A 15,172-nucleotide genomic window follows, 5' to 3' on the forward strand; every position below is an offset into this window, starting at 1 on the left:
ATCAGTATCATATATACTCTAAAGCCATTTAATGTCAGAATGCTTTTTGTCAATTTTTTTCAAATTCTGTTGATAATTATTTTACAAAGTCATTTAAAGGTTTTTTTTAAATTTTAATATTTGCTATAATTGATAGCAAATCATCATTAATATAAACCTGAAACTAGACAGCTGAAAAGCAGTCATTTAAAGCATTTTTCAGCAGTTGAGCAGTTTTGTTGAGCAGTCTCCGAGAAGAAGCTGCTTGAAGGTTTGTCTATTTCTAGTAAAGCAACCATATATGAAGGCAGATCATCATCATGTATAACAAATTTGATAGCTCTTCATGCCAGGATTTCTGTAAATGTTGTCTGATATATGGCAAGCAGTGTTTCACAAGAAGCACTTCAAGGTTTTACTCTTTTTTTTAAATAATGGTAACCGCATTTGATGGAAGATCCATATCATTATTACAAACCTAAGAGCCCCATTTGCAAGTAAGATCCTTTCTGTTAAATTTATCAATATCTACCAGTGTTTTGAGAAGTCATTTAAAGATTGTCCATTTTAAATAATTGTGGCCATATCAGATAGCTAATTGGCATCATTGGTATCAAATTAAAAGCCCTTGACCATGCCATGATATTGTCTGCCAAATCAGGTCAAAATTGGTGCAGTAATTTTTGACAAGTTTAAAACTGCAATGACTAAAGAACATGCCATGGGTAAAGGCTATGCCATGGGTAAAGGACATGCCATGGGTAAAGGCTATGACATGGGTAGAGGACATGCTATGGGTAAAGGACATACCATGGGTAAAGGACATGCCATGGGTAAAGGACATACCATGGGTAAAAAGGACATACCATGGGTAAAGGCCATGCTATGGGTAAAGGACATACCATGGGTAAAGGACATGCCATGGGTAAAGGCCATGCTATGGGTAAAGGACATACCATGGGTAAAGGACGTGCCATGGGTAAAGGCAATACCATGGGTAAAGGACATGCCATGGGTAAAGGACATACCATGGGTAAAAGCCATGCTATGGGTGAAGGACATACCATGGGTAAAGGACATACCATGGGTAAAGGACATGCTATGGATAAAGGACATACCATGGGTAAAGGCCATACCATGGGTAAAGGCCATACCATGGGTAAAGGCCATGCCATGGGTAAAGGCCATGCTATGGGTAAAGGACATACCATGGGTAAACGACATACCATGGGTAAAGGCCATGCTATGGGTAAAGGACATACCATGGGTAAAGGACATGCTATGGGTAAAGGACATACCATGGGTAAAGGACATACCATGGGTAAAGGACATGCTATGGGTAAAGGACATGCTATGGGTAAAGGACATACCATGGGTAAAGGACATGCCATGGGTAAAGGTCATACCATGGGTAAAGGCCATACCATGGGTAAAGGACATGCTGTGGGTAAAGGCCATACCATAAGCTCATTAAGGAAAGAAAAGGAATCATACTGGATATGCCACCTTAGAACATTGAAACCAAGTGGTTTAAACCAAGAAGACTAGAAAGAGACAGCCATTCACAAATAAAATTACCTTTTTGCAGCTGGCATGTTCCCATTTCAATATTTCTCTAAATTTGCTTATTAGTCACCCAATAACCTTTAATTACAACTATAACAATGAAATATCCTGGATATAGTTTGTGCGCATATAAATATACATAAAATAACAGATGACGCTATGGCTCATCGATTTCTAGGTCAATATAAAATATCTTTCAGCATCCACAACAAGTCATAGTCATGTAAAGTTTTACAAAGACAACAGTTTGTCTATTTTATTTGTTTGTCTGGTCAATGTTTTGTATTTGCCTTTGAAAAAGATTCAATAAGAGTTGAAAGCACTTAGGCTAGCTAGATAATAGTTTTGCACTGTTTGTGGTCACTTTATTACATTTATCTTAATCAATCCCTGACAAACATGATCCCTTGCTGGATCCAGTGCACTTGAAAGGACTGTTATTCACCATATGATTTGCATTCTATATATATATATATATATATATATATATATATATATATATATATATATATATATATATATATATATATATATATATATATATATAAAAGGTTATTTAGAGTAACAATGTAATCAAAACATTTTGTCATATTTTGTTGATTAAAACATCCGACTCCTGTGACTATACCTATGGCTAGTCAGCTTCAGTTAAAATATAAACTAGTGACAAAATTCTCCAATAATATAAATGCTCAATAAGTTGTGTATTAAGTGTAAGGGATTCAACAATTTTAAGTTAGATCATAATTATTCTAGTGAAAAAGGTGAGATACAATAATAATGTGCTAAATGCTGAAGACAATGTTGATCAGAGGTTATCTGTAATTAACTAACTTTATCTTTCTTTCGTATCAGACAGAAGAAAAGTAAAATTATTAGAGGATGAAGTTTGTAGGTTAAGGAGGAAAATTTGAAAACTGGAGGATCCTATGGCTAAGATGGAAGAGACATTAAATAGTGACTACTACAGCAATGTTAAAGATCCAAACAGTAATCGGATGTAACAGCTTAAGTTGCAGATGGAAACGAAACATTCAGTAGTGACAATGGGCAGGATTTGATTAAATGATAGGCCCTGAATATCTTCACAAAAGAGTTATCAGACAGGTCAGTCTCTGGGAAAATGATTAGTCAAGTCAGGCAAAACCTCAGTGGAAAAAAAAGACAGCCCCTTGACTATGAAATATGCTTCAACAGTTGATTGCACACAGCTGTCCCAATATCTCTTGAAAAAATTTCAAAGAAAAATTACAAAACATACAAAAAATGTTGCTACGAATAAAAAAAGAATATGACGTGTCAGTTTACATGTTGTTTGTTGCATATTAGAAATTTATCTGAAATTAAATACAGTTTTTAAGATAATATGTTGCATTTTATACAGTTTTAAAACCCCACATCTAAGGTTATTTTATTATTCAGGATGAAATAGGTATTTGTGAGTTTGTCAGATATTCAAATTTCTTTTATAGGAACCATTCATGAAGTCATGAATCATTCATGAGAAACTTTGTTCATCATAGTTAATGAATATGTACATGAATGATGATGACCCAATTGGTGAGCTTTTATGAAATATTCATGAACTGTTTCGAGAACAGTTTGTGAAGTGTTGGTTCATTAACAGTTCATGAATTGAAAATTTCATGAACTGACCATTTCCAATTCATGCACATTCATGAATAGTTCATGAACCTTTTGATGAATTATTCATGATCATTTCATAGGGGCAACAGTCTATATAATGAGGCACTACTATACTATAGTCCACTCATAGACCTTATAGTGAGAGACTATTATACTACAGTCCACTCAGACTTTTATACTACAGTCCACTCATATACTTTATAGTCAGGGACTACTATACTAGTCCACTCATATACTTGATAGTCAGGGACTACTGTACTAAAGTCCACTCATATACTTTATAGTCAGGGACTACTATACTAGTCCACTCATATACTTGATAGTCAGGGACTACTGTACTAAAGTCCACTCATATACTTGATAGTCAGGGACTACTGTACTAAAGTCCACTCATATACTTTATAGTCAGGGACTACTATACTAGTCCACTCATATACTTGATAGTCAGGGACTACTGTACTAAAGTCCACTCATATACTTTATAGTCAGGGACTACTGTACTAAAGTCCACTCATATACTTTATAGTCAGGGACTACTATACTAGTCCACTCATATACTTGATAGTCAGGGACTACTGTACTAAAGTCCACTCATATACTTTATAGTCAGGGACTACTGTACTAAACTCCACTCATATACTTTATAGTCAGGGACTACTGTACTAAAGTCCACTCATATACTTTATAGTCTGGGACTACTGTACTAAAGTCCACTCATATGCTTTATAGTGAGGGACTACTATACTAGTTCATTCATAGACTTTATAGTAGTGAGGGACTACTGTACTATGCTTTATAGTGAAGGACTACTGTACTGCAATCTACTTGTATACTATCATCAAGTCTGCAATGTTAACTTGTATACGACCAACCAAAAAAATGGGTTGTATATTGCCTAGAAAACTGCTTCAATGAAGTGCCATGTCTTTGCAGCCAAAAATGAGTTCAGTGCAATTGTAATCTCATGGCTGACTGGCTGGTACCTTACAGTTTGTATCATTTCAATCAATTTATCTGATCCTAGGCATTTTTGTCCCATTTCATTCAATTTACTGGATTCCAGGCCATCTTTCCCCAATTAACTCAATTTACTGGATTCCAGGCCATCTTTCCCCAATTCACTAATTTATTGTAGATGAAATTTCCTCATATACAAGTCATGATAGCAATTCTGTCTATGACAGTGGCATTTTTCTGTCAGTAATGTGGGCGATTTCATCTAATTACACTGGTCTACAATTTTTTAGAAGTAGTCTCTTCAGGGATAAATGTGCTATTTATTATGGATTTGATATGCTGAATTCAAATATGACAATTAAAACAACTGATTGGCTACTGTTTCCAAGATATTAGTTTTAAGATTTTACTTCAATGAATATTGTGTAGATAGAAGAGTTTTAATATAAACTGAAAACCTTACTCTTTACACGTGTTTATGGTTGCTTTACATGATAATATTTCACCTGTCCTGTTTATGTAAAACTTTAGATAACAGCAAAAGCATTATATAAATAAAATTTATTATGAAACAAAAAGCATAAAGCTATTATTTATACATAAGGACATAGTTTAGTCTTTATTCAGTGTCTACACAGTGCTTCTTGGCTTTTCTCTTGTATTCATTAGATGGAACATCTCTTGTCACTGTCCAGCAATAAGTCTGCAGCACTGACAGGCTCCATTTGCCCTGATAGCATTTCTCCACTGTTGGAGTGTCCTGGTGAAATTGCTCACCGTGCTCGTTGCTCACTGCTAAACAATTCAGTGGAAAAAATCTAGATGAGAGTGCAGAAAAATGTATCTTTAGTGACATGTTGCAACCTAGGCATTTGTATGCCTTCAGGAGGTTTTCCACCAACTTGCTGTAGTTTTCTGCTTCGTTGTTCCTGAGAAAATTTGTTGCCACTAACTGGAAGGCTTTCCATGCTGTCTTTTCCTTGCCACACAGTGCAGTCAAATGCATCATCTTGAAGAAGTTCATGAATCTGAGGACCAACAAATACACCTTCCTTTATCTTAGATTCACTTAACCTTGGAAATTTTCCACAAAGGTAATTGAAAGCTGATTGTGTTTTGTCCATGACCTTGACAAAGCTCTTCATCAGACCCAGCTTGATGTGCAAGGGTGATAAAAAAAATCTTCCTTGATTCAACAAGTGGTGGATGCTGAATACTTTTCCTCCCAGGTTCCAATGACTGTAAGAGTGGCTAATCTCTCTTCATATAATGACAGTTTCTCGCATGACTATCCCATTTGCAGAGAAAATAGCAGCACTTTGTGTATCCAGTCTGCAGACCAAGCAAGACAGCAAGAACCTTCAAATCACCACAAAGATGCGACTGATGTTGGTCATAGTTTATGCACCTCAAAAACTGTTTCATGTTTTCATAGATTTCCTTTATATGGACTGCATGACCAACTGGAATTGATGGCAAAACATTGCCATTATGCAGCAAAACAGATCTGAGACTCATCTTCAATGAATCAATGAACGGTTTCCACTCATCTGGATCATGAACAATGCTGAGGGCTGCCATCACACCATCAATATTGTTGCAGGTTAAAAGATCACCTTCCAAGAAGAAGAACAGGACAAGATCCTTTTGACGGTCACAGAACATAGAAACCCAAACATCACCTGCCAGGAGATTCCACCTCTGTAGTCGGAAGCCCAACAGCTCTACCTTACTCTTGGATAGTTCCAAATCCCAGACAAGGTCATTCAGTTCACCTTTTGTTATGAGGTGTGGTTCAGAGGAGGAGGATGGGAGAAAATATGGGTCATGTGACATTGATGGTTCAGGACTAGAAGTTTCATCCTCATCCTGACTCAAGTAAGAATGATTCTGATGCATCAGGAACCGGTAGTCCATCTCTGTGGGGTAGTGGGCGTATAGCTGATGGAATGTTTGGATAATGCACAGTCCACTTTTTATTCTTTGACACACCTTTCCCAACTGGAGGCACCATGCAGAAGTAACAATTGCTGATATGGTCTGCTGGCTCTCTCCAAATCATTGGCACTGCAAAAGGCATAGATTTCCTCTTCCTGTTCAGCCAATTGCAAAGATCTGTTGCACAAGTGTTGCATAATATGTGTGGGGCCCACCTCTTGTCCTGATCTCCAATTTTGCAGCCAAAATAAAGGATATGGGCTTTCTTGACCATACTGCGCTTTTGTGATGAAAAAGTCAATGCACCACAAACATAGCAGAAGTTATCTGCATTGTTCACTCAAGTACGAGGCATCTCTGCTCACTTTGGCTAAACAGAAATGTGTCCCTTTGCAAAATCAAACAAATAAGAAAGCATGACATTGTACGATTTCTAGAGCTGATATAGGGCAATTTGTTCAGCAGAGTGATATAGCTTAGTTATGATTGCATCATCCATCACTTCTAGGAATAACATGATGCAATTCATATTATGTATGATGCAATACCAGCTTCAGGTTGCATCATTCATTGTTTTGCCTAAAAAAGCAAGTACTGTCCAAACCCAGTCATAGATTTATTCATAGATCCAGTCAAAGATGTATTTTAGTCATTTCTGGTTTAAATTGAGATCCTTTCCCTTTATAACTCACTTATTCTCTGCATCATTTTCATTCTCAATGACCCAAGATTAGTAAAGTTTGACTACATTTATTTCGGAAACATTTTGGCTGTAGACCAGTGTTATCTAAGAATATGATAAGGTTCCACTTCATTATCTGGGAATGTGATTCCACCTCATTACCCAGGAATGTGATTCCACCTCATTATCCAGGAATATGATTCCACCTCATTATCCAGGAATGTGATTCCACCTCATTATCCAGGAATGTGATTCCACCTCATTATTAAGGAATATGATCCCACCTCATTATCCAGGAATGTGATTCCACCTCATTATCCAGGAATGTGATTCCACCTCATTATCCAGGAATGTGATTCCACCTCATTATCCAGGAATATGATTCTGCTTCATTATGTCAGGATGTGATTTCACCCCATTATCCAGGAATGTGATTGCTCTTCATTATCTAGCAGTGTGATTCCTCCTTATCATATATGGTTAACAGTTTTACATCATTATGAAGGGATGGCAATTCTGCCTTCTTTTCTAGGGATGGTGATTCTACCTCAACATCTAGGGATTGTGATTCTGCCTCAACATCTACAGATGGTGATTGTGCCTCCTTATCTATGGATGACAATTCTGCCTCCCTATCAAGGAATGAAAATTCTGCCTCATTATCAAGCGATGTCAATTCTACCTCATTTTGTAGGGATGGCAATTCTCCCTCCTTACCTGACCGCTCCGGTTGCCTAGTGGTTAGAGTGTCTGCCTAGGATGAGGGAGGTCATGGGTTTGATCCCCGGCTGAGTCATACCAATGACATACAAAAATGGTACTAACAGCTGCCTTGCTTGGCGCTCAGCATGAAGAGGTTAGTGTAGGACTGATCGGTCTGGTGTCAGGATAATGTGACTGGGTCGGATTCTGCCTCCCCATCTCTATAGATGGTGGTTCTACCTCATGATGTAGGGATAACAATTCCACCTCCTTATCTAGGAATGGCAATTCTGCCTCCCCATCTCTAGGGATGGTGGTTCTACCTCATAATGTAGGGATAACACTTCCACCTCCTTATCTAGGAATGGCAATTCTGCCTTATTATGTAAGGATGGCAACTCTTCCTCATTATGAAGGGGTGGCAACTCTTCCTCATTATGAAGGGGTGGCAACTCCATCTTGGTACCTGTGTACTAAACTAATTTCTGCCTGTCTATGAATTATTTATCTACATTTTATGATAATATTCCTTCAGCTTCTTATTCCATCTGACCGTCAGTCAATCAAATTTATGTAATGCATAATAATAATGATATCATTACTTAAGCCAATATTAAGCAGCAACTCATCAAAACCTGTATACTTTGATATATTACACAACTGCCAAACACGGATGAAAATATGCTACAATCTGGATACGAGAATAAATTTTATCAGACCCTGAAATGGGTCATTGTATCAAATATGCATTTCACTTAATCTTCATTAACATATGAAATGCCTTTAAATTCATTCCATTTTCCATTCCATTCATGACTGCATTTTATCCATGATCTGATTTTGATTTGCTTACTAATCCAATTAAAAATGAATTTAGATTTTACAATTACTGTTTCCATCCATTGTTTTCTTTTGTTTTCCTTCATGTTAAAATAAATGGAAACCCACACAAAAGTCAGATTTTCATTTTTCAAGAGAGATAAAGGGAGTAACCTTTGCTTTTGTACCAAGTGTTAAAGCGTACTTTAATAATCCAGGAAATGCATAAAGAGACAGTACTAACTTTACAATATATTAAAATATAACTGCAACTACAATAACTGTAAATTCAAAAATTGTTGATTATTTGTCAGCAAGTTTTATTATTTTGTTTTATTCAAAATAAGACTTAAAATACAGCCACCAATGATGATGTCATCACAAAAACTGCAGTTGTTGTTTCTGTCTGTCACCACAAGAATAGTGTCATGGCTTGTAAGAGATTAAATACTGTAAATGTAAATATTTTATCCAGGTTATCTTTTGAAAGGAATTCAGCCATTCATGAAATGCTTTCTTGGTTCATTCTAATCTTCTTTCTGATTCATCGTTCTGCATTTCAGTTCAACATTTGCATTAATAATTTCCTTTACATTCATTCTGCATTTCATTTTGCATTAATTCCATATTCCATATGCATTCATCCTTCATTCACTCTGCATTCCATCTTAAGTTTCACTGGAAAATTACCAGTTATAGGGTCTGTAATTCGTCTAGGTTTTACAAGTAATTTCATTTAATTAAGCATTGTATATTATTCCTTAAACCTTTTTTGGTCTTTATCACTTGCATTTAAGGCAACCCACTAGCTGAATTATTGTTAATTGACTACTTCTTGTTTGGAACCGATTTTTGTATATTTTGTGGTTGCCACAAACTACAAACTTAAAGAACTAACAAACAATTATCCATCTGAAGAGACAACAGTTTCCCTTCCATAACCCACAAATTAAAGTAAGAATAAAAATGCCAAGTCACAATATTCCCTTTTCTTAAATATAATTTTTAACTTACAAGAATGAATATTTAAATATAATTTTTAACTTACAAGAATGAATATATAGTATAAAAGTTGCATGTTTCTGTTAAATGCATGTATCTCTTTAAATGTTATAATACTTTGACATGATAGGCTTCCAAAAATAAAACAGAAATATAGAGAAATCTGAATGAGCAAATTATAAGGGAATAACAAAACCTTAGGTTTTATTCCACTCTAATTGAAGTTAAGTTTTCATAATAAAATAAGTAAAACTCAATTTCTTACTTACCTAGGTACTATAATAATCTGTATGACAAAAATTATAAGCTGCATAAGAAATGTGCATCCCAAATGTGAAGTGAACATCACATCTCGCACCCTGCAATACTGTAAAAAAAATAGTGTATTAGTGTACCTTTAATCATGAAAATTAATTGTATTAATACTACATTCAGCCACTGGATTGCAAGCTGATTTATTAATTATAACCATTCGCTGTCTGACATGAACCTACCATATCGCTATGTCCTAAATATTGTTGTTGTCCTTGTAGGGTTTAATGCCATTTTTCAGCACATGATAGGCTATACATGGCGGCCAGTATTAATGCTGGATTAAGAACCCGGAAAAAACCTGGAAAGAACCACCAACCCACGAGAAGCTACTAGCAAGCTTTCTCACATACCCACATTAGCTGAATCCGAGACTTGAACCCACGCAGACAGAGGTGAGATGACAGTGATCCGTAACGGAGAGCACTTTAGACCACTCTGCCACTCAGGGCCCCCCTAAATATTGTAATATTATAACAAACACTATGCAATGCTCAATACTATATACCATATTTTATGTAATTTTTTCTACACAGTCAATCCATGAACTTGTAATTACTCTTTTCTTTCTAAATGAGAATGTATGTGAGAAAGATTGCCAGTAGCTTCTTGTGGGTCAGTGGTTCTTTCCTGGCTTTTATACTGGCCACCATGTATAGCCTATCTTATGCTGAAAAATAGATTTAAATCCTACAACAACAACATTCACTGTATCAAACTGTAAGTTAAAAAGGGCAACAACTCTTAACAAAATCAAGGAACCACAGAGATTTAATATGTGCATCTTAAAATGATGTCAATGATATGTACCAAGATAACACATTAACCCTTGGTGACGAGTTTATGTGGCAGGAGGTAGTAGCCTACTGCCAAGCTCTGTAGTATCAAGGTCACGCATGATACACTAAAGTGGGTGGTGTTATAGAAAGGTAGATAGATGTAGCTCTTCAATGATACCAAATAATCTCGAGTTTCACTACAAAATACAGAGGGAAAAACCTCATTTTTTGGACCAGATATAAGTGGCAGTAACAAACATTAAAAGTGCAAGGCAATTTGTCAATATGCACATTGTCAATTGATGGCCATAACAATTGATGCTGAAAACTAAGACAAGTCTTGACATGATTCTGCTGTTCACTACATCAGGCTCCAAATCAAAAAGGGCAATAACTCTAACAAGAATTGCAAAAGAACAGTGATTTGTCAATGTGTACATCTTCATATGTTGGTCATATCATTTACCATGTTTATGATAATTCATTGAAATATGTAAGACAAGCTGTATTACAAGATTCTGTCATATACATCATTTCTGAATCAGATAAATAACAAAAAATATTTTTGAAGCATCCTGTTTAAACATCAGTCTTGGGGGAAACATTAGCCTTTTGCTTACATTTGTCTCAATATTTTTGCAGTTATATTTTGCAATTATTACAAAAATGCAGTACTGCTCCAGTGGCCTAGTGGTTAGAGCATCCTCCTCAGATGCGGGAGGTCGTGGGTTCAATCCCTGGCCAAGTCATACCAAAGACTTACAAAAACAGTACTAACAGCTGCCTCGCTTGGCACACAGCATTAAGAGGTTAGTGTTAGGACTGGTCGGCCTGGTGTTGGGATAATGTGACTGGGTGGAACATCATGCTACATGTCTGCGGCATGATGCCCCAGTGATAGACATCACTATAAACTGCCACACTGCAGATATTATAGCAATAAGACTGAATTGTTTTAAAGCTACATTAAAAATCCAAATCACAAACACACACACTGTCATACATGGCAGTCATCAGTTAAAAAGGGCAATAACTCTTACAACACTGTGCAAACTGATCCAGGGATGTGGACATTCTTTCACTTGCAGAGAAAATTATGCAGCATGTTAGTACTAAACATAAATATGTTACAGCATATATGATCCTTCTCAACTTGTGATTTAAACTGAATGGATCAAATATGGATTATCAATACCGTGAATACTGGCATTTAAAACACAAGTCACCAAAACTGCTTGAATTGGGTATGCATTTAAGCTATTTTTCCTTTTTTATTTTATTAGTTTTTCCTTTTTCACAAAAGCTTAATTTAAATTGGAACATTTAAAAAGTAAAGAATATTGAGGTAAAATGACATGAAGAAAGGTAGGAATTAATTCCTTATTTTTCACAACATTAGTATTAATTATAATGAAAGTTTTAACACTATTTTTCTAATTTCTAAATTTAAAAAATGTAAAAGAAATTACATATATTACGGTATTGTATAGTTTCTTTCCATTTCTAAACACCCCACCACCACCCCTCTGGAAAGGTTACACTGCAATACACCTATGCCTGTGTACAGAACAACAACTGAGGTAAATGACAAGTTAAAAGACAAATGAACAGTGCAATTCATGAAAGACTCCCACTGATAACTGTATGGCTTTTAAACTGTGACATTTCATCAAAAATGACAACAGGGAAAAATACACAGTATGAATTAGCTTTGTACAATCAAGTGATTATATTTATCAATGGTTTATATAAGTGACTAAAAGAATAAATAAACCCAGAGACATTTTATGATTAACCAACTTTCTAAACTCAAAATGTGAATCAACACTACAGAGAGAAATAAACAATGTTTCGGCATATAGCAATGCATACCCTTACAAATTTATTATTTAATAAGCCTGAAAAATTGAACTATTCAGCAATTTATATATAATCGTTTTACAGTTTTAACATAATAATTTGCTTAAAATTAAAATTAAAATAACTACAGTAATTTCAAACAATTATCCTGAAATAACACTTTCATAAAATAAACAAAATGGCTTCTAACACCACCTTAAACATAAATATTTTTTAACTAAGTGTCCCTGCTGAAATTGTACAACTTTGAATTCATTAAAGTTTTAAGATCAGCACATTTAATTTAGTGAAAGGTTGACATAGTTTTAATATAATCCTCTCTGCTGCTAAATGACTTACTTTAGCTTCTAACTCTGGCTTTCTAAATGTCAACAGGAAGGCCTTGACATGCTCTGATCGCAGTCGATCAATGCTGCGGGCATCAATTGCACGTCCAAGGTACTCATTGACTTCATCATCTGGATCCTTGGCCTCAATATTATCTCCCAGACCCAGCCTGAAATATGCAATATGCTAAAGAGTTTTCTCCAACAAAAATCAGTGAAATTCAATTAATCCAGACCCCATTTACTGCAATGATGTGGTATCCAAGTGACAATTTATGGGAATAAATCCTCTACTAATCACAGGAGCCATTCATATAATTAGATTTATGATATTTTGTGATAGCTGTTCTCCCAATGGTCCGAGTCAGTAAAATAAGATCTTGCAAAGCAGGTTTGAGTGGCAGGATGGAAATTAGAGAATAACAGTCCTGTGTCTGCAGATCTGATGACATTATTGGCAGTTTTACTGTTCTTCAATCAAGCTTTGCTAGCAATGCAACAGCAGAAACAGTAAAACAGATAATTGCGACAGTAAAACCAAAATCAGCGTTCTAAAATCTTCAAACACAAGACTTTTATCTCGATTCTTACAAACTTTTGAAATTTTTCTTGAAAAAAAGCAGAAAATGTAATTCTTCTGAGTGTTAGTTCACTGTGATATCAATGATATCACAATGAAGTCAATGGCCTCACAATCGGGTCAAAATTTCCATCAGTATATCTCTGATAATACTGCTACAAATTTTTACATTCAACCAATCAGAAAACTAATTATGATTCTTTTGTCCTTTAGAATGTACCATGTACTCATTACCATGGAATGTGCTTTAGAATGTACCATGAATGCATTACCATAGCATGTGCTTCAGAATGTACCTACTCATTAGCATGACATGTGCTTTAGAATGTACCATGTACTCATTACCATGGCATGTGCTTTAGAATGTACCAAGTACTCATTACCATGGCATATTCTTTAGAATGTACCATTTACTCATTACCATGACATGTGCTTCAGAATGTATCATGTATTCATTACCACAGCATGTCCTGTAGAATGTACCATGTACTAATTACCATGGCATGCGCTTTAGAATGTACCATGTACTCATTACCATGGCATCTGCTTTAGAATGTACCATGTACTCATTACCATGGCAAGTACTTTTGAATGTACCATGTACTCATTACCATGGCATGTGTTAGAATGTACCATGTACTCATTACCATGGCATGTGCTTTAGAATGTACCATGTACTCATTACCACAGCATGTGCTTTAGAATGTACCATGAATGCATTACCATAGCATGTGCTTTAGAATGTACCATGTACTCATTACCACAGAATGTGCTTTAGAATGTACCATGTACTCATTACCATGGAATGTGCTTTAGAATGTACCATGTACTCATTACCATGGCATGTGCTTTAGAATGTACCATGTGCTCATTACCATGGCATGTGCTTCAGAATGTACCATGTACTCATTACCATGGCATGTGCTTTAGAATGTACCACGTACTCATTACCATGACATGTGCTTTAGAATGTACCATGTACTCATTACCATGACATGTGCTTTAGAATGTACCATATACTCATTACCATGGCATGTGCTTTAGAATGTACCATGTACTCATTACCATGGCATGTGCTTTAGAATGTACCATGTACTCATTACCATGGCATGTGCTTTAGAATGTACCATGTACTCATTACCATGGAATGTGCTGTAGAATGTACCATGTACTCATTACCATGACATGTGCTTTAGAATGTACCATGTACTCATTACCATGGCATGTGCTTTAGAATGTACCATGTACTCATTACCACAGCATGTGCTTTAGAATGTACCATGTACTCGTTACCACAGCATGTGCTTTAGAATGCACCATGAATGCAATACCATAGCATGTGCTTTAGAATGTACCATGTACTCATTACCATGGCATGTGCTTTAGAATGTACCATGTACTCATTACCATGGCATGTGCTTTAGAATGTACCATGTACTCATTACCATGGCATGTGCTTTAGAATGTACCATATACTCATTACCATGGCATGTGTTAGAATGTACCATGTACTCATTACCATGGCATCTGCTTAAGAATGTACCATGTACTCATTACCATGGCATGTGCTTTAGAATGTACCATGTACTCATTACCATGGCATGTGTTAGAATGTACCATGTACTCATTACCATGGCATGTGCTTTAGAATGTACCATGTACTCATTACCATGGAATGTGCTTTAGAATGTACCATGTATTCATTACCATGACATGTGTAAGAATGTACCATGTACTCATTACCATGGCATGTTCTTTAGAATGTACCATGTACTCATTACCGTGGCATGTGCTTTAGAATGTACCATGTACTCATTACCATGGGATGTGCTTTAGAATGTACCATATACTCATTACCATGGCATGTGTTAGAATGTACCATGTACTCATTACCATGACATGTGCTTTAGAATGTACCATGTACTCATTACCACAGCATGTGCTTTAGAATGTACCATGTACTCATTACCACAGCATGTGCTTTAGAATGTACCATGAATGCATTACCATAGCATGTGCTTTA

The 15,172-nt window shown here is 35.8% G+C and overlaps 1 protein-coding gene across 1 annotated transcript in view; it reads right to left on the bottom strand.

Annotated features, from left to right (window-relative positions):
• LOC149776196 (adenylate cyclase type 5-like) overlaps nt 1-15,172 on the bottom strand; it is a 153,172-nt gene that overhangs the window by 56,878 nt on the left and 81,122 nt on the right. Inside the window, exons 9-10 of the mRNA XM_089942519.1 lie at nt 12,583-12,739; nt 9,562-9,659 (exon numbers count right to left, since the gene is read on the bottom strand). Of these exons, the coding sequence (XP_089798645.1) occupies nt 9,562-9,659; nt 12,583-12,739 (255 nt within the window). The remainder of the gene's footprint in view (nt 1-9,561; nt 9,660-12,582; nt 12,740-15,172) is intronic.

Source organism: Sinohyriopsis cumingii, chromosome 18, assembly GCF_028554795.1.
Source record: "Sinohyriopsis cumingii isolate HCF-2022 chromosome 18, ASM2855479v2, whole genome shotgun sequence".
Lineage (NCBI taxonomy): Eukaryota > Metazoa > Mollusca > Bivalvia > Unionida > Unionidae > Sinohyriopsis > Sinohyriopsis cumingii.